Here is a 23,662-nt window from a genome sequence, read left to right as displayed (position 1 = left end):
TTTTTGAGCTATTTGTACTTTACTTATTTCCAATTTCCAGTAGACCTACTTTTACTTCCACTCCACATCTCAGAGGCAAATAGCCTATTGTACTTTTATACTCCACTACATTTATTTGACAACTTTAGTTACTAGTTACTTTGTAGATTTTGATTATTATTACAAAACATACATTAACACCTTCAGCTTGAAATGGGACTTTCTGCATAATTTTAATGCCAATACTTTAGTACTTTTACTCAAGTATATTTTTAATTCCAGACTCTTACTTGTCAGAGTATTTCTACATTGCGGTATTGATACTTTTATTCTTGATACTTTTAAAATGTTTTAATAAAATGTATACTGATAGCCTACTTTAGGTGACAGGCCCGGAGGCCCCCTTTAAGTAAAAGTATCAATACCCTAATTTTTTTTTATTAATTTCGGGGCTGACATCTGACCTTTAAGTAAAACATTTGAGTATTTTTCCAGACTGGTAGTTTGTTTTATTTTAGAAAATGTAGTAGGCTGCTTCACAGACTTCCCCTACCGTCAGTTTCTATGGCAACCAAGTAGCCAATCAGCGCGACCGACCGTCCCTCCGGACGATAGGATCTACAACACTCGGATTCCTCCATAGCTACACGCACAGGCGTCCATGGCAACCGCGAGGACGTGAAGGAACAACTCTACAGTATGAAAAACAGAAACGAATCGATTCTTATCAAAGTGTAGTGATTATAGGCTGGTATTAACTGACTTCAAACGATGCAGCTCCCCGCAGGAAACTTGTTTTTGTGTTCATGAAGTCTTATATTTCTGACTGATTGACGTTAGAGGGATTTGTCAGATTCAGACATACAGTAAACTTGACCATCAGAATGTGTGCGACTCTGAACGTTTCACAGAAGACGGAGTCCTCACATCCAACAGCCTCAGAACACAACACAGGTAAATACGTGAAATATAAAAATAATTTTATGCTCATATTTAGCCTCATTGGCTACACTAATGCAGCATATAGCGGAGCGGCTAACTGCTTTTTTTCACCAGAATCTTTCAGTTCATGATAAAAGCGTGAAAATTGGCATGGACAGTCTCCATGGATCACTTGACAAGAAAATTGTCCGAGGCAATTGAAATTTCAAGATGGCGGCCATTTTTCAAGATGGACACCACCGTAGTGAAGCAATTAAGTGATATAAGGGTTTATTTGATGATGCAAGCATGAAAATTGGCATGAACAGTCTCTGTGGGTCACTTGACAATAAGCAACCCACAGCTATTTGAAATTTCAAGATGGCGGCCATTTTTCAAGATGGCCACCACCTTAGGGAGCACTGAAGTGATATAATCGTTTATTTGGTGATACAAGCATGAAAATTGCCATGAGCTGTCTCAAAGGCTCATTTGACAAGAAAATGCCCACAGTCACTTTAAATTTCAAGATGGCGGACATCTTTTTTAAGATTGCCACCACCTAAATGGAGCATTAGGCAATATAATTGTTTAGTTAGTGACACAAGCATGCTAATTGTTATGATCAGTCTCTGACAAGAAATCACTTCCAGCCACTTGAAATTTCTATTTTCAAGATGGCGTCCCACTGGATCCTCAAAAGATCCCTTTTCTCATAGAAATGTATGTATTTTTCATTAAGGAAAAAATTATTTTAGATTACGCTAAAGAACCACTTTCAACACATGAATATACAACTGTGTTGATCATAGATAGATTAGAAAATAGTCAATATCTGCACTACCAGGGCACAAACTGGATGGTGTACAGATCACACAGGATTTGAATGGCATTGGATGAACGATCGGACTAAGTGTAGGGTTACGGCATGAACTTAGTTGTATCCCTTACATCAAAGTGCTTGGTAAAATGTGGTAAAATGATAAACTACTGCTGCTGAAGACACAGAAGATACCAAATATATCCATATTAAGAGGCCAAGAAGATCCCAGCACTCAAAAGCTTTGTGCTTTATCTGTGAAGATGAGAATGTAACGTCCCCTATACAGGACGCAATGATAAGCTTTGCAAGGAGCTTCTTGTCACTTAGATTCCTGGCACATTCATTAACCCTTTCATTAAGTTTCATTGTCATTGCGTCCTGTAAGGGGGACGTTGCACTGTCATCTTCACAGATAAAGCACAAAGCTTTTGAGGGCTGGGATCTTCTTGGCCTCTTGACATGATATCTTTGGTGTCTTCAGCAGCAGTAGATGCTCTCTTTTGGGCCCTTTCCAGCTCTGTGTTGTTTACAGCTTGAATGATATTTTGCCGGGTGTCTTGTCAATGTGCTTTCTATACCATCACCTTCATCTAGTCGGGTTGGACTAAGTAAGATAGGAAAAGCATTGATTTTATTTATAGTGACTCATATAATAGACTACATGACAACCAGGAATAGTCTGGTGACCACCAGAGAGACGGGTGACAGCCGGAATGTAGACGACATCCGGGAGCAGGTTGGGTTAGCGCCCCAGCTTGTGTCTTCCATGAGGAAGAAGCCCAACAACCCCACTGTGAGGCCTTTAGGAGGGCCATTCAAGCCACAAGCGGAGCCTGCATGCATCACCACCATTGGGCCAGGTGGAGCCTGCAGTACCATTGTGGCTCAAAATCCACCACTCCTGAGTGAAATGTCTGGGGCTGGAGTATGGTGCAACGCACAGGTCCTGGACCTGGTGAGACATAGGAGGGGCCCGGACAGGAGTCAATCCACAAAGCTTAGTCCCTCCATGCATGCGCTAGATTTTCCTCTCCCAGTCTCGGCCGAGTAGTTCCAGAGCGGTGGAGTGAATGGTCCTGTCTTTCTTTAATGGGACTGATGGTGGGTAGCTACCGGGACATAAATCGGGACTTAATCAACCCCGGCTGGGTCAACCAAGTGAGGGGCATGATGTTGCGAGACCCGAAATCCTGATGAGCTTGGGCTACATCACTGAGGTGCATCCATGCAATGTTTTTTTTTGTTCTGAAATAATGGAACATTTCTTGCAATGGTATCATAACCAAGATTGTGCTCTCTGCTGAATTGTTTTTCCTCTGTGACCTGCTGACAAATGAAACATCTGTCCCAGTTAGTTTTCTCAACTGTTATGATGGCTTCTGTCATGTCTTAGGCAGAGGCAGAGGGTTTATCCTTGAACCACATTTTACCAAGCACTTTGATGTATGGGATACAACTAAGTTCATACCTTAACCCTACACTTGGTCCAATCGTTCTTCCAATGCCGTTTAAATACTGTTTAACCTTGGCTCGGCTCTCCCGTGCTGGCACAACCTGTCAATTCAGGTGCAGCTATCTGTTTTGGGGTAATTAGACAACATTTGGGATACTAACTTTCAATTAGCTGACATTGAACCTCATTCTGAGTTTAACAGCAGTGATATATCACCAGCGTGTCCTGGTAGTGCAGATAATCTCTCTTTTCTAATCTTTCTATGATCCACACAGTTGTATTTTGATGTGTTAAAAGTTGTTCTTTAACATAATCTAAAATGGAATAACACCAAATCGTCCTTAATGAAAAATACATACATTTATATGAGAAAATGTACCTTTTGAGGATCCAGGGGGCCATCTTGAAAATAGAAATTTCAAGTGGCTGGAAGTGATTTCTTGTCATAAAGACTGCTCATATCAATTTGCGTATACTTGTGTCACTAACTAAACCATTCTATTGCTTAATGCTCCATTTAGGTGGTGGGCTGGTGGCAATCTTGTAAAACGGCCACCATCTTGAAAATTCAAGTGGCTGTGGGTGGCTTATTGTCAAGTTACCCACAGAGACTGCTCATGTAAATTATCATGCTTGTATCACCAAATAAACCCTTATATCACTTAATTGCTTCACTACAGTGGTGGCCATCTTGAAAAATGCCCGCCATCTTGAAATTTCAAGTGGCTGTGGGTGGCTTATTGTCAAGTGACCCACAGAGACTGCTCATGCCAATTTTCATGCTTGTATCACCAAATATACCATTACATTACTTAAATTCTGCACTAAGGTGTTGGCCATCTTGAAAAATGGCCGCCATATTGAAATTTCAATTGCCTAGGACAATTTTCTTGTCAAGTGACCCATGGAGACTGCTCATGCCAATTTTCACGCTTTTATCATAAAATGAAAGATCGTAGCACTTAACCGCTCCGCTAATACAGGGGGGAAATACATTGTTTTAATTAGGCCCTATAATTCCCTGCATGTGGTTGCTAAGTTAGTATACTTTAGTAGTTCATCCCCCCAAAAATGACTTTTTGTTTTCCATCAATTGGGCTACTCACCTATGGAGGCCTTGCATTTGTGAGGATTTTATTATTTTTCTTTTTTGTCACATTCCTGATCTAATATTCCAATTATTAATTAATTGAAGTAAATAGGAGGTCAATCTGAACAAGATCAAAACGATATTTAAAACATTGTGCTTGTAACCCAGTGTTTGGAGTTCATAATTCTTTACAGTTTTGCAGAGCCTGGCCTCCTATTTAGCCTACTTTACTGTGACAAAAACACCAGAATCTCAATGATTCAAAGCTTCAGGGGCTGAGTGAGTGATAGGAATGAATCAACAATCATTTGCAGATCCTGTTCTTTATATTAAAAAAAAGTGATCAAAGTGTATTTCCTGATCAGTGGAGCTTCCTGTACTGAAGGACAAACACCTGCTTCCTGTCCACACTGAACTGATCCCTGACCAGCTGTTAGATACACTCACCTCCACCTGCCACACACACGCCAAGGTATGCACACACACACACACGCACGCACGCACTTACGCACTTACGCACGCACGCACACACACACACACACACACACACACACACACACACACACACACACACACACACACACACACACACACACACACACACACACACACACACACACACACACACACACCCCACTATTAGTGCATACAGTATCTATTGTTGTGTGTGCTGATCAGTGTTGAGTAAGATAGCTACTTTACAAAATAAGTAGCAATATAGTACCAGTTACTTGGTGAAAGTCTCTAGCTACATTGAAGCTACCCAAATGTGACTGGGATGGTTTGGTTATTTGATTATTTATTAATGAGAATTTGTGCATTTTTGTGGAATCTTTAGAAAAATCTTTTAAAATTATAATAATTACAACATTTTGGAAACAAAAAATAAAGGGACACTCACTCTGCGACCTAGCCTGAATTCAGACTCTGCGCTGGAGCAGTCCACTCAGAGAGTGGGCTGGTCTATTGGCTGGAGCCAGTCAATCTGCGACCCACAAATTGGTGCCGACCCATTGTTTGGGAAACAGTGTGCTATATGGCATTGAGTGGTTAAATACATAACACAGATGACTGTGTAAAAAAGCTACAAATGGATGCAGATGGAGAATTCATTCTTTGGTGTGATGAACAAACTGCACTCAATACTCAAACGGTTTTGTTATTTTATGTTGATAAAATAACAAAATGCCACTGAAAATGTAATGATGTAGCTTTTGCTCGTTGAAACAGTGAGTGCATCATTCTGAAAGCAGCAAAGATACCTACAAGCTACTGGCTAATGTATCTAGTACTGACGCTGGTACGCTGGTTTTTAAGTGTTTTTTTTTTTTTCTTCTTCTTTTCTTTATGATGTAAAGTAGTTTTAAGTTGAGCTGTTTACCTTCATGATTCCAACCAGTATACTATTATAGTGTTGTTTGTGTATTAAAGGCTAATGGAGTCAGAAGACCAGACCCTGTGTGGAATCACCCACATGGACGTAAGAAATACCAGCACTTCCTGGACCAACCACCGTCCCTGACCGGAGCTGGAAGGTCAGTGTGTGTCTGTCTGTCTCTCCTACACTGTCTGTCTATCAAATGTACTGTCTCTCCTACACTGTCTGTCTCTCAAATGTACTGTCTCTCCTACACTGTCTGTCTCTCAAATGTTCTGTCTCTCCTACACTGTCTGTCTCTCAAATGTATTGTCTCTCCTACACTGTCTCCATCTCAGCTGTCCTAACTGTATGTCCCTCATGTTTAACAGGATGTGTTTCTGTACATTGCGCGTGCGTGCGCACGTGCGTGTGTGTGTGTGTGTGTGTGTGTGTGTGTGTGTGTGTGTGTGTGTGTGTGTGTGTGTGTGTGTGTGTGTGTGTGTGTGTGTGTGTGTGTGTGTGTGTGTGCGTACAGGGACATCTCCTTCCTATGTGACTCCATGGTAACCTCAAGGAGAAGGATGACCCTCCCACCTCTGAGCAGCAGGAGCAGTGACAACCTGAAGGCAAGACTGTTACTGTTGTCTCTACATTCTAGACCAGAGGTTCCCCACCTTTTCTGCATCAGGGCCCACTTGAAACAGTGTTTGTGGGCCTGTTAAGTGCCACTGTTAAGCCCCCCACGAGCACTAAGAGTCGAGGCATTACATTTTGTATAACATGTCCTATTGTTTGCGTTGCGGGCGGTGTGAGAATGTAGATCGTCTATTTTCACAATTTCTGCCTTTAATACTGTCTGTCTGTCTGTCTGTCTGTCTGTCTGTCTGTCTGTCTGTCTGTCTGTCTGTCTGTGTGTCTGTCTGTCTGTCTGTCTGTCTGTCTGTCTGTGTGTCTGTCTCTCCAGGATGTGGGTGTGGCAGACACTCTGATCCCAGAGGAGTATCACATAGTGAAGAACCGAGGAGTCCAGGGTCTGGAGTTCTACAATGAGTGAGTTCATCATGATAGAACCTTCTCACCATAACTCTCACCATGTCCTTGAGGTCCTCAATTCACCTCAAAATGGACTGTATGGAACTTCTAAGCAGTGTTTCTGTTTCTGTTCATGAACCCATAGAACCATAAACAGTATTCTCTCTCCTCTTCTTCTCCTCACAGTAAATTCACCATGCAGCTCAAAGATGAAGAGCAACGCCTGAGGCTCTTCCCTTCACTGTGAGTACTAAAGCTGCTCTACTTGTTTTAATGACTAGAATGTTATGTTGTCCAAACTGTATTGTAGAGTAATTCAGTATAACTTACACAATTGGTGTGGTTCTATTTCGTCGTTGTCGGATGGAAACCTTGTATGTCCAAAACCGTTTGTTTCGTATTTATAACAAAAATTATTACACACACGCACACACACGCACACAAACACGCACTCACACGCGCACACACACACACACACACACACACACACACACACACGTCGCTGTCAGTACTGTCCCGTCGGCAAGTTTAGGCTCAAAATATATATATTTTGCTTGTATGTATGTATGTATGTATATGAGCTTGTATGTCTGCTGTTAAACCCGGAAGTTTGGTCCTGATAGTCTCCAGTAAACCCCCGGGGAAAATTGTGGATACAAGTTCACAGCGCAGCACAGAGTGCCGTGATGTGAGTGTGTGTGTGTGTGTGTGTGTGTGTGTGTGTGTGTGTGTGCGTGCGTGTGCGTGTGTGTGCAGGAGGCCCAGTGGCAGGCTGGAGGCGGTGCAGTTGATGAGAGTGATGGACGACATGCTGGAGAAGGCAGGAGCCAATCAGAGACCAGAGGAGCTCACACACCTGTCACAGGTGAACACATGACATACGGTTACATTGAATCAGACCCATAGATAGATAGAGAGAGTTCTGACACTTACGTTGACTCCCATTGTAAGCGTAGAAAGCGGACGTGACGTCACCATTTAGCGTCCTGGTAGTCTGGTGATACTCCTGCTGCTCTTCAGCCTCGTCCACCTCCATTGTAACCGAGGCATTTTCACTCGCTGGTAAGTAGACTAAATCACGTCTTTTTACCCCTTTTAACGCATTCACAGGCCTCTCCAAGTTAATTTAAGTAAATAATTCAATAAGTCAATTAAGTACATTTTTTTTACATTAAACAATAACTAGAGCCGATTACGTGAAATAATAATGTTGCCTAACTTGGAGAGGCCCGTGAATGCGTTAAAAGGGTGAAAAAGATTTGATTTAGTCTACTTACCAGCGAGTGAAAATGCCTCGGTTACAATGGTGGTGGACGGGCTGAAGAGCCGCAGAGGCTTGTTAGAAATACTCCAGCGACGCCACTTCCGGTCTGCGGCGAGAGCAAAGCGTGACGCCACTCTCCTCTTGAACAGCTCTGCATTGAATGAGATGAGATATGCAAAAACTGTGACACTATCAATTAGCTCTCATTAGCTCCATCGTTAACTAAATGTCCTCCTTAAAGAGCTGTCTGAATAGCAGCTAGACAAAATCAAAGCATCAATCAGTCCGTTGTAACAGGTTCCTTTTACAGTACAGTTGTTGTTCTTTGGTATTTTACTTGTCTAGAATGTTGGAATTGTATTCCCTTCACTCAGTTTGCACTTAAAGGACCACAATGGAAAGAGTCTCCTAGGCTTTGTTGTGTTTTATCATTTTGACAGATTATGTACAAACATACAGTATGGTCGTGTATATGCACAATTTGTCAATACAACATGTAATCAATGAATCAAACTATATTTGCCATACACCATACCCACCATAACTGTGCGTGTGCGTGTGCTTGTGCGTGTGCGTGTGCGTGCGCGTGTGCGTGTGTGTGTGTGTGTGTGTGTGCTTGCTTGTGTGTGTGTGTGTGTGTGTGTGCTTGTGTGCTTGTGTGCGTGTGTGCGTGTGTGCGTGTGTGTGTGTGTGTGTGTGTGTGTGTGTGTGTGTGTGTGTGTGTGTGTGTGTGTGTGTGTGTGTAGATGCAGAACCTGTTGGAGCTGGTTCGTGTGGAGCAGAACATCTACAACATAGTGTTTCATGAGCTGATCAGACAGGTCAGTGTGGAATGTGCTGAGAGGGGACACCTGCTGGCCAAACTCAGGTAATGCAACTCCACACACTATGCATGCAGCACACAATAAGACATGTCTGTGTTAACTTCACTACTATCATAGTCAACAATAGGTCACAAAACGGGGTTCTTGAGGGCGTTCCAGGACGATTCACCAGCTAAATTATTCATAGTTAGGAACCAAATGGACTCTTGCTGGTCTGTAACTCCATTTCATGACCATACTATTATACTATTATATAGGTGAGAGTAACAAACACTGACAGGCATACAAAGACAAGGCCTTCCTGTTTTTTTGTCAGAACATTGCGGTACAGTGAATGCAATACTGCTTCTGCCTCACTGAATCTCCAGCTATAAAAGCTTATAAGCCACTTCGTCACGCCATGGCTGAATATGATTTGTTGTAGGTGGGGAGGAGTTGTAGGTATTCTGCTCTGCATTTTGCCTCGCAATGACCCCTAACCCTGACCCAATAAGCTGCTCTGAAATCAATTTAAACCTCTGCATCTTGGGGCTTCTTGCTTTATGCTATGGAACACTCTGTTGAGTTATAAAGAGTCCCCAATCATAAAAACTGACTCAACATAACTGAATAAAATAAGCATGACTAGTTTCTTGTGATGCTTTGCTTTTGCTCCAGAAGAGTAGAACAGTGTCTGTCCACATTTGTCAGAATTTAACAGGTCATATGATCATATTCTTTCATATGTTTATATAAATATATATATATTTACAGAGATGTGTTCATGTGTTCTAGGCCGATTCCGCCGGTCATCAAATTATTGGCTTAGGAATGCAACAAAAACAAAAACATCAATTCAAGGCTTCATGGGTTGTGTAATCAATAGAAATAAGTATTTTTCCCCTTTCACACCTGCAGTTGTCACATTGAGACAGACATTGAAAGCCTTTTTCAACTAATTGCTTGGTCAGAACTTCCTACAGTATAATATAAATATTTCACTACACTTTTATCTTTTTTCTTCTTTTTTCGGAGCCCCCTTCTGTGTACCACCAGAGGGGGGCTCAAGTACCACCAGTGGTACATGTACCACAGGTTGAGAACCACTGTGTTAGACCACATTGTGTTTATGTGTTCCAGGCAGCGCTACGTGTCTCTGTTAGACCACATTCCCAGACAGCTGCAGGGATGTGTTTATATGTTTCAGGCAGCGCTACGTGTCTCTATTAGACCATATTGTGTTTATATGTTTCAGGCAGCGCTACGTGTCTCTATTAGACCATATTGTGTTTATATGTTCCAGGCAGCGCTACGTGTCTCTATTAGACCATATTGTGTTTATATGTTCCAGGCAGCGCTACGTGTCTCTATTAGACCATATTGTGTTTATATGTTCCAGGCAGCTCTATGTGTATCTATTAGACCATATTGTGTTTATATGTTTCAGGCAGCGCTACGTGTCTCTATTAGACCATATTGTGTTTATATGTTCCAGGCAGCGCTACGTGTCTCTATTAGACCATATTGTGTTTATATGTTCCAGGCAGCACTACGTGTCTCTATTAGACCATATTGTGTTTATATGTTCCAGGCAGCGCTACGTGTCTCTATTAGACCATATTGTGTTTATATGTTCCAGGCAGCACTACGTGTCTCTATTAGACCATATTGTGTTTATATGTTCCAGGCAGCGCTACGTGTCTCTATTAGACCATATTGTGTTTATGTGTTCCAGGCAGCGCTACGTGTCTCTATTAGACCATATTGTGTTTATGTGTTCCAGGCAGCGCTACGTGTCTCTATTAGACCATATTGTGTTTATGTGTTCCAGGCAGCGCTACGTGTCTCTATTAGACCTTATTGTGTTTATATGTTCCAGGCAGCGCTACGTGTCTCTATTAGACCATATTGTGTTTATATGTTCCAGGCAGCGCTACGTGTCTCTATTAGACCATATTGTGTTTATATGTTCCAGGCAGCGCTACGTGTCTCTATTAGACCTTATTGTGTTTATATGTTCCAGGCAGCGCTACGTGTCTCTATTAGACCACATTGTGTTTATATGTTCCAGGCAGCGCTACGTGTCTCTATTAGACCACATTGTGTTTATGTGTTCCAGGCAGCGCTACGTGTCTCTATTAGACCACATTGTGTTTATATGTTCCAGGCAGCGCTACGTGTCTCTATTAGACCATATTGTGTTTATGTGTTCCAGGCAGCGCTACGTGTCTCTATTAGACCACATTGTGTTTATATGTTCCAGGCAGCGCTACGTGTCTCTATTAGACCACATTCCCAGGCAGCTGAAGGGTCTCCACACAGAGACTCTGGCTCAGAGAGCTCTGGACCGCAGGATGACTGAAGAGATCATCTGCTTCAAGACCAACATCCAGGAGATCAACACGTAGGTCTGGGACTGATGGGGGTCAAGGGTTACAGTGTGTGTTGGCACTGTTGGGGTGTGGGGTTCAAAGGAGTAGTTCACCCTAAAATGACCTTTTTTCTTTTGTTTACGTACACGGCATAGAGACTTGAGTTCAATAATATTTTTATTTTTATTTGTCACCCTAAGACCAAAAAATGTATTATAGTAAATCTACCCCCATTGATTCCGGATGGGGACCTGTGCTTTTGGGTCCCCATCCGTAATCATTGGGGGTACATTTATTGTAATCAAATTATTGGGAATGCGAGAAAAAAAAATGAATTCAAGTGAACTATAGGTTTAGGGTCAGTTAACTTTAAATTGAAACGCAGAAACATTGGTAGAGAGCTCCTAGTTTCCTGAGGCACTACGCTGTCTGCATTTGATGTACAGTACAGTATGTATTTACCTTGCTTATTGGAAGTCGCTCTGGTTAATGCCTAAATTGTGAATTGTAATTATTATTACTTTACTTTTTACTCTTCTAGTTCATATTCTATCCAATATATTATTGTTCTTGTCTTACGTTGCTGTTAGCAGTGTATTGTGGACCTTGCCACTAGCATTTTGCTGCTTGTACCTGTACTGTATGAGTGGTAATGACAAATACATTATATTGATTCTTGAGGTTTAATATACTGTAACTGATGAATGTATATGCATCGTGTGCGTTAGAGATGTGCCGATTGATCGGTGAGTGATCGCGATCGGCCGATAATGCCTCTATTGGCTTATATCGGTATCAGCTTTGCCTCTATCGGCTTTTCCGCTCTACAAGCTAGATGAGCTATTTTCACAATATTTATCTGTGGGACTGAATGTAAACTCAGCTTCAACTCCTACAAGTTGAATTGGATACTAAAGGACCTCAGCCTGCAATCTCCTAATGTTTATACTTAATATACAATGTCAATGTTTTGTTTTCATTAAATATATAAATACTGCTACAGTAACACAATAAATAGAAGAATTTATGGATTTGACGCTGTGATCGGGAATATCGGTATTGGCAGATATTGATTCCAGTTGATCGGTGATCGGTATCGGCCCCAAAAATTCCAATCGGAGCATCTCTAGTGTGTGTGTGTGTGTGTGTGTGTGTGTGTGTGTGTGTGTGTGTGTGTGTGTGTGTGTGTGTGTGTGTGTGTGTGTGTGTGTGTGTGTGTGTGTGTGTGTGTGTGTGTGTCCTCAGGGAGCTGTCTGCAGTGAGAGACCATGATGAGTTTGTATCAACGCAAGCAGAGAAAACCCAGCGGGAGTTATCCAGAGCTCTGGACCAGTGCCAGAAGAACTCTGAGTAAGACCACAACTGTTCTGTCCTGTTCCTTTATGTTCTGTTTTATTATATTTTGCCAAATATCTTAAATTGTGTGCCAATGTCTTAGTCAAATGTATTTATATTGCACTTTTCATAATGTACTCCGGTGTAGACGAGTTGTACTTCAAAATAAAACAAAAATAGACAAGGATTAAACATGGAAAAACATAGAGGATATTACATATTAGACATACATGGGCAACTGGCCCCCCGGGGGCCACATGCGGCCCCCACCTTCACTTAATGTGGCCTGCGGGTTAATATCAGAATACCGATATATTTATTGATTTCAGCTGTTACAATTCAAAACATGCAAACATGACCCACTTTAATTACTTCAGTCTATATTAGTAGCTTAATGACTAGTACTAGTCTTTTTTTATGTCCAATGTATTTGTTCATAAAGTTAAGAACATAAATGCATTAATACTTTTCAGGATTCAAATTCCAAAATAGCTCAAAATAATAATCTACAAGCTCAGTTCTGAGCCTGTAGATCGGCTATTTCTGCTATTTTGACTGTACATGCACTGTGTGAAAATATAGTGGCCCATCATCAAAGTTGCCCACCCCTGACATATAAGATAAGAACGTAATACAATGAAACAAAAGGATAAGATAACCATACACTTTGAACCTAACTTAAAGCTTGTGAAAACAGGTATGATTTCAGACTGTGTTTAAAGTTACACACTTTTGTAACAGACCTTAACCACTTATAGCTACTGGTTAAACCGGACATCCCCAGGGCTCCGTACTAGGCCGCCTAGTATTTCCCTCTACACCAAAGCTCTTCAAACAAGGTCACAACATGTCACGACATGTGAGCTTTTAGATCTGCAATGTTTTGCCAAATGTTCGCCCCGAGAATAGGGTTCATGGGGTCATTGTGTGTGTGTGTGTGTGTGTGTGTGTGTGTGTGTGTGTGTGTGTGTGTGTGTGTGTGTGTGTGTGTGTGTGTGTGTGTGTGTGTGTGTGTGTGTGTGTGTGTACGCGCGTGCACACAGTGTGGTCCATGAGTATCATGAGCTGTATGAGCTGCAGCGCAGGCGTCTGGAGGGTCAGGTGGTCCGACTGACCCAGGAGAGAGACCTCTGGAGCACTGTGACCTACAACCTGGCTGTCAAGGTCACCACACACACACACACACACACACACACACACACACACACACACACACACACACACACACACACACACACACAGAAAGGGTCTATCCATCCAGCCTGCACTGTACTGTATGAACTTATTATACAGATAATGTATTGGAGAGACAGCAGACTTTAGAACAGTGATACTCAAACTCCGGCCCGCGGGCCACTTCCGGCCCACGGTATTTTGACTGGCCCACCAACTTAATGTCCTCGAAGTTACGCATTCAACAAGCTTTAAACTGAGCAGATTGGACCTTGCGTTCCCAAAACATCTTGAAAGCAGCCATTGAAATCGCCGATTTTCTTTTCTTTTTCCAGTGGCTCGTCCGACTAATTAGCATACCCAAAACCTCATCGTAGGCCTAATGCAAATCAAATGAAAGAGAGATATAGGCCCACTGTAGCTCTACTTAACAACTGCACCATTAGCCATTTGGCTAAACAGTCTGGGTAATCTATTTTAAGTAGATTGTTTGATTCTATTTGATTTTCCTTTGCCATAACTATTTAAGTTTATTTTCTGTAAAAAGCCATTTGAGTGTAAATAACATTGTGAAGCAATTGAAAGAGAGACGTGCTCATGCAGCTACACTATCTTTAATGTTGTTATGCCACTTGATAGCAGGCAGACATATATCAACCCAGACAAATAGCAGACAAATGTAAATTTGTGTTTGTGTGGAATATGCTAATTGCACAGAATTATTAAAAAGAGAGAACATGTAGCAAATTACTTTGATTACAAATTGTGTCATTGACAGAATATAAATGTAATCCCAAGCCATAAAATAATGCACATTGCACTTGTCTTAAGTTATGTGGAAATAAAGCAAATAAAAGAGAGAAGTTATCAAGTAATGTCATTTTATCAACTGGCCCGTGGCCCCTTGACATTTTTATAATGTGGCCCACAGGTTCAGAAGTGTGAGTATCAATGCCATACCATGTTTTTACTTTATCATATTTGCCCACAAGTAGAAGAAACATAACTATCATAACAAAATATAGGAAAAAAATCACACCCGTGTGAACTGAGCGGTGGTCGTGGAGGCTGCGCAACAGCAAAACAAATATATATATATTGTGTGTGTGTGTGTGTGTGTGTGTGTGTGTGTGTGTGTGTGGGTGGGTGGGTGTCTGGCCTGGCCTGGCCTGAACAACAGCGCCCCTCCCTTAACATGTGTGGTCACAAAAGGTACTACATACAGGCTACATACAGACAGACACGCATACAGACAGACAGACAGACAGACAGACCCACACACACGGCCACGTATAGGAGCGTTGTGACCACCGCTCAAAAACACATTCTAATGTTTCTCTAGAAACAGGATTATTTCAATATACAACACATGTATTAGTACAAGGTAGCAGCTCTCAAACTAGTCTGCAGTGGTTTCTCATTCTACCCTCACTGTAGCTTTCAGGTAGATCGTTACTGCCCTCTTGTGGTTGAAAGTATCAACAACTCCTATCACTCCACAAATGATCTCTGCTAAAAACCCAGGGTTTATGAAAAGGATCTACAAATGCCTGTGTTTAGTGTGTAAATGGAGTTGTTGTGTTGCTGTTGTTGTGACTGTAGGTGATCAGTGTGAACAAACTGCAGCTGGCCAGCAGGCTCCATGTGAGTGAGCAGACCTGGTCCACCACGGCCCAACACCTCACCCTGTCTTTGACTGTTAAGGTACTGTCTGTCTCCTAACCCCGTCCCTGACCGCTAAGGTACTGTCTGTCCCCTAACCCTGTCCCTGACCGCTAAGGTACTGTCTGTCCTCTAACCCTGTCCCTGACCGCTAAGGTACTGTCTGTCTCCTAACCCTGTCCCTGACCACTAAGGTACTGTCTGTCCCCTAACCCTGTCTTTGACCGCTAAGGTACTGTCTGTCCTCTAACCCTGTCCCTGACCGCTAAGGTACTGTCTGTCCTCTAACCCTGTCCCTGACCGCTAAGGTACTGTCTGTCCCCTAACCCTGTCCCTGACCGCTAAGGTACTGTCTGTCCTCTAACCCTGTCCCTGACCGCTAAGGTACTGTCTGTCCCCTAACCCTGTCCCTGACCGCTAAGGTACTGTCTGTCCCCTAACCCTGTCCCTGACCGCTAAGGTACTGTCTGTCCCCTAACCCTGTCCCTGACCGCTAAGGTACTGTCTGTCCCCTAACCCTGTCCCTGACCGCTAAGGTACTGTCTGTCCCCTAACCCTGTCCCTGACCGCTAAGGTACTGTCTGTCTCCTAACCCTGTCCCTGACCGCTAAGGTACTGTCTGTCCTCTAACCCTGTCCCTGACCGCTAAGGTACTGTCTGTCCTCTAACCCTGTCCCTGACCACTAAGGTACTGTCTGTCCTCTAACCCTGTCCCTGACCACTAAGGTACTGTCTGTCTCCTAACCCTGTCCCTGACCGCTAAGGTACTGTCTGTCTCCTAACCCTGTCTCTGACCACTAAGGTACTGTCTGTCCTCTAACCCTGTCCCTGACCGCTAAGGTACTGTCTGTCTCCTAACCCTGTCCCTGACCGCTAAGGTACTGTCTGTCCTCTAACCCTGTCCCTGACCACTAAGGTACTGTCTGTCCACTAACCCTGTCCCTGACCGCTAAGGTACTGTCTGTCTCCTAACCCTGTCTCTGACCACTAAGGTACTGTCTGTCCACTAACCCTGTCCCTGACCGCTAAGGTACTGTCTGTCTCCTAACCCTGTCCCTGACCGCTAAGGTACTGTCTGTCCTCTAACCCTGTCCCTGACCACTAAGGTACTGTCTGTCTCCTAACCCTGTCTCTGACCACTAAGGTACTGTCTGTCCTCTAACCCTGTCCCTGACCGCTAAGGTACTGTCTGTCCTCTAACCCTGTCCCTGACCACTAAGGTACTGTCTGTCCACTAACCCTGTCCCTGACCGCTAAGGTACTGTCTGTCTCCTAACCCTGTCTCTGACCACTAAGGTACTGTCTGTCCTCTAACCCTGTCCCTGACCACTAAGGTACTGTCTGTCCACTAACCCTGTCCCTGACCGCTAAGGTACTGTCTGTCTCCTAACCCTGTCTCTGACCACTAAGGTACTGTCTGTCCACTAACCCTGTCCCTGACCGCTAAGGTACTGTCTGTCCTCTAACCCTGTCCCTGACCACTAAGGTACTGTCTGTCTCCTAACCCTGTCCCTGACCGCTAAGGTACTGTCTGTCCTCTAACCCTGTCCCTGACCACTAAGGTACTGTCTGTCTCCTAACCCTGTCTCTGACCACTAAGGTACTGTCTGTCTCCTAACCCTGTCCCTGACCGCTAAGGTACTGTCTGTCCTCTAACCCTGTCCCTGACCGCTAAGGTACTGTCTGTCCACTAACCCTGTCCCTGACCGCTAAGGTACTGTCTGTCTCCTAACCCTGTCTCTGACCACTAAGGTACTGTCTGTCCTCTAACCCTGTCCCTGACCGCTAAGGTACTGTCTGTCCACTAACCCTGTCCCTGACCGCTAAGGTACTGTCTGTCTCCTAACCCTGTCTCTGACCACTAAGGTACTGTCTGTCTCCTAACCCTGTCCCTGACCGCTAAGGTACTGTCTGTCCTCTAACCCTGTCCCTGACCGCTAAGGTACTGTCTGTCTCCTAACCCTGTCTCTGACCACTAAGGTACTGTCTGTCCACTAACCCTGTCCCTGACCGCTAAGGTACTGTCTGTCCACTAACCCTGTCCCTGACCGCTAAGGTACTGTCTGTCCTCTAACCCTGTCCCTGACCGCTAAGGTACTGTCTGTCCACTAACCCTGTCCCTGACCGCTAAGGTACTGTCTGTCCTCTAACCCTGTCCCTGACCGCTAAGGTACTGTCTGTCCACTAACCCTGTCCCTGACCGCTAAGGTACTGTCTGTCCCCTAACCCTGTCCCTGACCGCTAAGGTACTGTCTGTCCTCTAACCCTGTCCCTGACCGCTAAGGTACTGTCTGTCCACTAACCCTGTCCCTGACCGCTAAGGTACTGTCTGTCCCCTAACCCTGTCCCTGACCACTAAGGTACTGTCTGTCCTCTAACCCTGTCCCTGACCGCTAAGGTACTGTCTGTCCACTAACCCTGTCCCTGACCGCTAAGGTACTGTCTGTCCCCTAACCCTGTCCCTGACCACTAAGGTACTGTCTGTCCCCTCACCCTGTCCCTGACCGCTAAGGTACTGTCTGTCCTCTAACCCTGTCCCTGACCACTAAGGTACTGTCTGTCTCCTAACCCTGTCTCTGACCACTAAGGTACTGTCTGTCTCCTAACCCTGTCTCTGACCACTAAGGTACTGTCTGTCTCCTAACCCTGTCCCTGACCACTAAGGTACTGTCTGTCTCCTAACCCTGTCTCTGACCACTAAGGTACTGTCTGTCCTCTAACCCTGTCCCTGACCGCTAAGGTACTGTCTGTCCTCTAACCCTGTCCCTGACCGCTAAGATACTGTCTGTCTCCTAACCCTGTCCCTGACCGCTAAGGTACTGTCTGTCTCCTAACCCTGTCCCTGACCGCTAAGGTACTGTCTGTCCTCTAACCCTGTCCCTGACCACTAAGGTACTGTCTGTCCTCTAACCCTGTCCCTGACCGCTAAGGTACTGTCTGTCCACTAACCCTGTCCCTGACCGCTAAGGGTTTTCAAAGTGGGTGACGGGGCACCCTGGGGTGCCGTGACGGCAGTCCAGGGGTGCCGCAAGATAATTTGATAATATTTGGAATTTATTTGGACACTTGGACACAAATATTTAGTATCATTTTAAACTTGAAGTGTAAAGTTATTTTCAGTCAGTTCTAACCAAAATGGCTATTATCACAACGTTTTCCTCGCAACATAATCACTGAAATATCGTCACTGTCGGGCAGAAACCTCGTTTCTCCAAGTTTCAAATGTCTACGTCTTGGTAAAGCAAAGCCCTGCTTCATCATACAAGACTGTGAAAAACTAGTGAAAACAGCCGATCGACTAGTGAAAACAGCCGATCGACAAGCACACAACGCCTCGCGATGCGAGGCGTTGTGTGCTTGTAGATCTGCTGTTTTCACTACATTTTATAGATGATAAATACAAAAAAAACGGTTTTAGACATACAAGGTTTCCACCCGACAACGACGATATGCTATAAATATAAGGTGCTGGGACTGAAAATTATAATGTAGGGGTGCCTCGGATTAAAAAAATATTTATGGGGTGCCCTGAGACAAAAAGGTTTGGGAACCCCTGCGCTAAGGTACTGTCTGTCCCCTAACCCTGTCCCTGACCACTAAGGTACTGTCTGTCCCCTAACCCTGTCCCTGACTGCTAAGGTACTGTCTGTCCTGATTATTACTTGTTATATCTGAATTGTTTCCACCCAGTTTTAGCCCATACATTGAATTTAAATGTCACCAGATCTTTGAGGCCCCTTTTCCACCGGGGTTGAGACGGTTCAGTTATTCTTTCCCCTGACTAATATTGAACCAGTTCAGAGTGTTTCCACTGGAAATTGAATTGGTTCAGAACCCTAAAAGTTGGCTCGGAACTGGACAAAGAAAATGGCTGACGGTTCTGTGAAAGTAATCTAGAACAGAACCAGTTCTAGAACCAAAATTATTTTGGGGGAAAAGGTGTCTCAGCGCACTGTTTACCTTTGTTTACTTACTGTATGGTGAGACTTTAAGTTAACGTTGCTATATATCTATTTTTTTGCTGACATAAGCACAAAAAAGGCAATTGATTATTTGTATTTTTTATTTTTATTGTATTATATTCAGAAGGCTAACCGTGCTTCCTAAAGAAATGTTGTCTCTGTGACACTTCCTGGGGCCACAATCTGCCTCCAAAACTATTATTTGTATCTGTGAGAAGTTCTGTCATTGGTCGATAGACAGATAGCCTGCCCTCAGTGGGATTAACCAATCAGGGTCTGTCAATCCTTTTTAGCCCCGGGTCGGCCGGTTCATGCACCAATCAGCTGCTGAGTGACAGAGCTTCTTACAGATAAAATAATAGTTTTGGAGGCAGACTGCGGCTCCTAGAAGCGCCACAGAGACTATAGATTGTTTTAGGGAGCATTGTTAGACGTCTGAATATAATAAAATAAAAATAAAAAATAAAAATAAGCAATTGCCTTTTTCCTGCTTATGTCAGCAGAAAACTACATACAGCAACTTTAAGGGTTGTTAAAAAATCACAACAATGTCACAATTTAAACTTTTTTATAGCTACCGTTTGGTGTGACTGTGGATGTCCCCATGAAGACACATTAGAAAATGCATGCACAAAGTTTAACTGACAGATGACTGAGTCAGGTTTTAAGTCAACTATCAGTTCTTTGAGTCAGATTAAAACTAAACTAAGTTGAGTTTTGGTGTGATGGTGGTGGTTTTCAGGACACTGAGGACCTGAGCAGCATGGTGTGTCTGACAGAGCAGTGGAAGGAGCATGTGAGCAGCTTCATGCACAGACTGTCACACACTGAGGAGGAGCAGAGAGAGCAGCTCACCTCCATCCACCATGGACTGGCCTCCTGGTTGAGCTTCTGCCGCACACACAACAAGTAGGCCTACTCTGCACCATATCCTACTGCTATCTGTTTACTGAAACCTTGTCCAAAATAATATGGAGTTTTGAGTTATGTGTCATACTGTAGATCAGTGGTTCTCAACCTTTTCAGGCCGCGACACCTAAAATAATCCTAATTTAACTGGGGACCCCCCAACCCTGACGAGTTGTAAGACTCGAGGCATTACATTTTGTTTAACATGGTTCTATTGTGAAAATAGCAGATCTACATGCTCACAACGCCTCGCAACGCGAGGCATTGTGAGCATGTAGATCGGATATTTTCACAATGTCTGCCTCTACTATTTGACAATTTGGCCAATGTTTAATTTGTCATTTTAGAGGTATTAAAAAGTCCTTAAATTGTCACTTTAGAAATGTGCAGATACCTTCTATACACTTAAACTTTATGTTGGTTTGTTTACTGTTGAGTGAGAAACCAATGTTGCACATTAAGTTCATCATCTGGGGACCCCCCCAAAATAATTTGGGGACCCCCCTAGGGGTCCCGACCCACAGGTTGAGAACCACTGGTGTAGATGACTGACATCACAGACTGACCACATTAAGATCCTCAATTATGGAAGTTCTTTTGCACAAAAATTCAATAATATATGCGTCAATGAAATAAATAAATGCGTCAATGAAATAAATAAATAACACAATGATATAAATAAATAACACAATGAAATAAATACAAAATACAACTAAATAAATAAATGTTTTTTTCAAAATAGTATTATGTTTTATATTTAATTGCGTTTTCTATTTATTTCTTTGTGTTTTTTATATATATCATTGTGACTTTTCAATTCAACAATGTTTTATTTCATGATGCCACATTTAGCTATATCATCAAGCCTTAACAGCCCAAAATTTAAATAAATGAATAATGCAATGAATTATATAAAAAACGCAATGAAATAAATAAAAAACACAATGATATAAATAGATCATACAATTAAATAAATATATACGTTTTTTTTATGTTATTGTGTTTTTTATTTAATTTTGCTTTTATTTATTTCATTGTGTTATTTATTTATTTCATTGTGCTATTTATTTATTTCATTGTGTTATTTATTTATTTCATGTTGTATTGCACACTATGCAATGATTTGCTTCGGTGTCTGTCAATCAACAGCAATGGCTTGGGGCGGGACCTCTTTTTATTTCATAAGGACTGCCTTTACGCATTTCCCTCTGCTGCTTTAACATGACAAGCGCTTGACTTCGGTGTCTGTCAATCAAAAGGAACGGGGCGGGAACATAGGGGGGGGGTTTGGTCACATGGACCAATAGGAGCCGCCGCTAGTTATCATGCTTACCATGGCTCCAACATGGCGGAGACCAACGGAGAGGAATAAAAGTCACACACACACACACACACACACACACACACACACACACACACACACCCCCCGCACATCTCGTTGTGAGCTTGTAGATCGGCTATTTTTCGCTGTTTGGTGACCAATCCCGACCCTCCGCGGGTCGTTCTGGGTTGTTCTGGCTGCATGGGGTCTGTTATCAAATTATATCGTTGGCCCAAACATGGAACAAGGCGCACTTGCGCACGAGTCCACGACGCTGTCTGTCTGTCTGTCTGTCTGTCTGTCTGTCTGTCTGTCTGTCTGTCTGTCTGTCTGTCTGTCCGCCTGTCCATGCCTCCGTGAAGTCGTCGTCCCCCCCCCTCTACTCATCAAGTTCACAATTCCGACGCACAGATACACAGATAGATTGATTACCCTGGCTGCATATTAATGTCTGTCTGTCTGTCTGTCTGTCTGTCTGTCTGTCTGTCTGTCTGTCTGTCTGTCTGTCTGTCTGACTGACTGACTGACTGACACACACACGCACATGCATCTGCAGGTTCTCATACTAACAATACATAAATTTGGTAATCAATTAATTCAATAAGTTGGGAAATATAACTATAAATGTAAGCAGGATAGATAGAGGCCTGCCCTATGCCATAATCAAACCAAAACAACACAACTCCAATAGGCTACTCATCATCTCACAACAAACAAAACTGTGGTGAATAGCTTGATAGCCCATCAGTGCCAACGCAGACTTCAAAGGTGCAGTATCAAAGGCAGGGACAGGGTTGTAGACGCACAGCATGAATGGATGGTGATCAAAGATTAATAACTTCCCCATTCAATCAAGACTGATTGAGATGATGTCACGATTTCTCCTGTGAGCTTTTTAAACAGATATAGTGCTCCCTCTCTCTTTTTGAGCGAGAGAGAGCGATAGGTGGTCTACACACACACACACACACACACACACACACACACACACACACACACACACACACACACACACACACACACACACACACACACACACGTAGGTACGGGTCCATTTGGTGCATTGCTCTGAAATTGTAGATTGCTCCAACCAAATCGTCCCTCGGGGACAAATGAACTCATATCTATCCATCTATCCATCCATCCATCAGATGGATAGATTCGGCGGCGGCGCGCTGCGGCGCCTCGATCCTCTTCTTCTGCTGAACATCTGGCGCGAGTCCCATCGTTAGAAAGCCTATAGCCTACATTACAACGGTGCGCCTTGTATAGCCTATATATATATTCCATGTTTGGGCCAACGATATCATTTGATAACAGACCCCATGCAGCCAGAACAACGACCCGCGGAGGGTCGGGATTGGTCGCCAGACTCGCCAAACAGCGAAAAATAGCCGATCTACAAGCTCACAACGAGGTGTGTCTACAGACTCACAACATGCTTGCGAGTTTGCAGATCTTTCGGTGAGCTACCCAACAATTTGATTAAAAAAGCCATGTCACAGTGACCCATGTTGTAATTTGGCAACATGTTCTTGAGACTATTTATTGTTAAATCAATAGCGTTTGATTGATTGATTGATTGATTGAGGACTTTATTAGAAGTTTGCATAGGAAAAGGTACAGTTTCATGACGGTACAGTTCACTGGTACAAGGTCTACTAAAAGGAGATCCATGAAAAGACTAAGCTTATTTCCACTGGAAACCATTGAAGTATCTCATATCTATATTTATTTCTCCTAATAATTAACAAATTATTAAGCCAGCAATATACAGCTACGTGATTTCATCTGTTCTGTAGGATATTATTCATTCATTATAATGAGGAAAGGAACGTGCATCGGTTGCTGTCCGTGGTCTTGGAGGCCCTAGTAGGGTGTAGGGGGCTCCGGTGGGCCTGGCCCCAGGTGCCCACTTTACGGCGGGGTAGCAGTGGTCCACGGGGCCCGGGGAGCTGTGGCGGCTGCCTGCATGGGTGTCTGCGCCGCCTAGCTCGGTGGGCGCACAAAGCCTTATAGCTCTGACAATTCTCAACTGTAGGCCTATATCTGTATTCATCAGCGTAGATTTAACACTAAACAAGGCGCTAACTCGTTCTCCTGCTATACCATCAACATGTGGAACGCCCTTCCACAAGCCCTAAAGGAGAGCAAATCCCTAGCCTCCTTCAAAATTGGTATGAAAAGTCACCTTCAGACAGCA

General features: G+C 43.4%; 1 protein-coding gene across 1 annotated transcript in view; it reads left to right on the top strand.

Annotated features, from left to right (window-relative positions):
• Nucleotides 1–863: 863 nt before the first annotated feature.
• axdnd1 (axonemal dynein light chain domain containing 1) overlaps nucleotides 864–23,662 on the top strand; it is a gene marked incomplete at its 5' end in the record, with an annotated part of 40,793 nt that continues 17,994 nt past the window's right edge. The window contains 13 exons of the mRNA XM_080731147.1: nucleotides 864–933; nucleotides 4,632–4,738; nucleotides 5,698–5,801; nucleotides 6,162–6,252; nucleotides 6,591–6,676; nucleotides 6,845–6,901; nucleotides 7,415–7,523; nucleotides 8,669–8,790; nucleotides 10,989–11,129; nucleotides 12,343–12,447; nucleotides 13,476–13,596; nucleotides 15,208–15,309; nucleotides 19,972–20,138. Of these exons, the coding sequence (XP_080587273.1) occupies nucleotides 864–933; nucleotides 4,632–4,738; nucleotides 5,698–5,801; nucleotides 6,162–6,252; nucleotides 6,591–6,676; nucleotides 6,845–6,901; nucleotides 7,415–7,523; nucleotides 8,669–8,790; nucleotides 10,989–11,129; nucleotides 12,343–12,447; nucleotides 13,476–13,596; nucleotides 15,208–15,309; nucleotides 19,972–20,138 (1,382 nt within the window). The remainder of the gene's footprint in view (nucleotides 934–4,631; nucleotides 4,739–5,697; nucleotides 5,802–6,161; nucleotides 6,253–6,590; nucleotides 6,677–6,844; nucleotides 6,902–7,414; nucleotides 7,524–8,668; nucleotides 8,791–10,988; nucleotides 11,130–12,342; nucleotides 12,448–13,475; nucleotides 13,597–15,207; nucleotides 15,310–19,971; nucleotides 20,139–23,662) is intronic.

Source organism: Nannobrachium achirus (assembly GCF_963921795.1).
Source record: "Nannobrachium achirus genome assembly, chromosome: 1".
Taxonomy (NCBI): domain Eukaryota; kingdom Metazoa; phylum Chordata; class Actinopteri; order Myctophiformes; family Myctophidae; genus Nannobrachium; species Nannobrachium achirus.
This window is presented reverse-complemented; position numbering and strand designations above follow the sequence as displayed.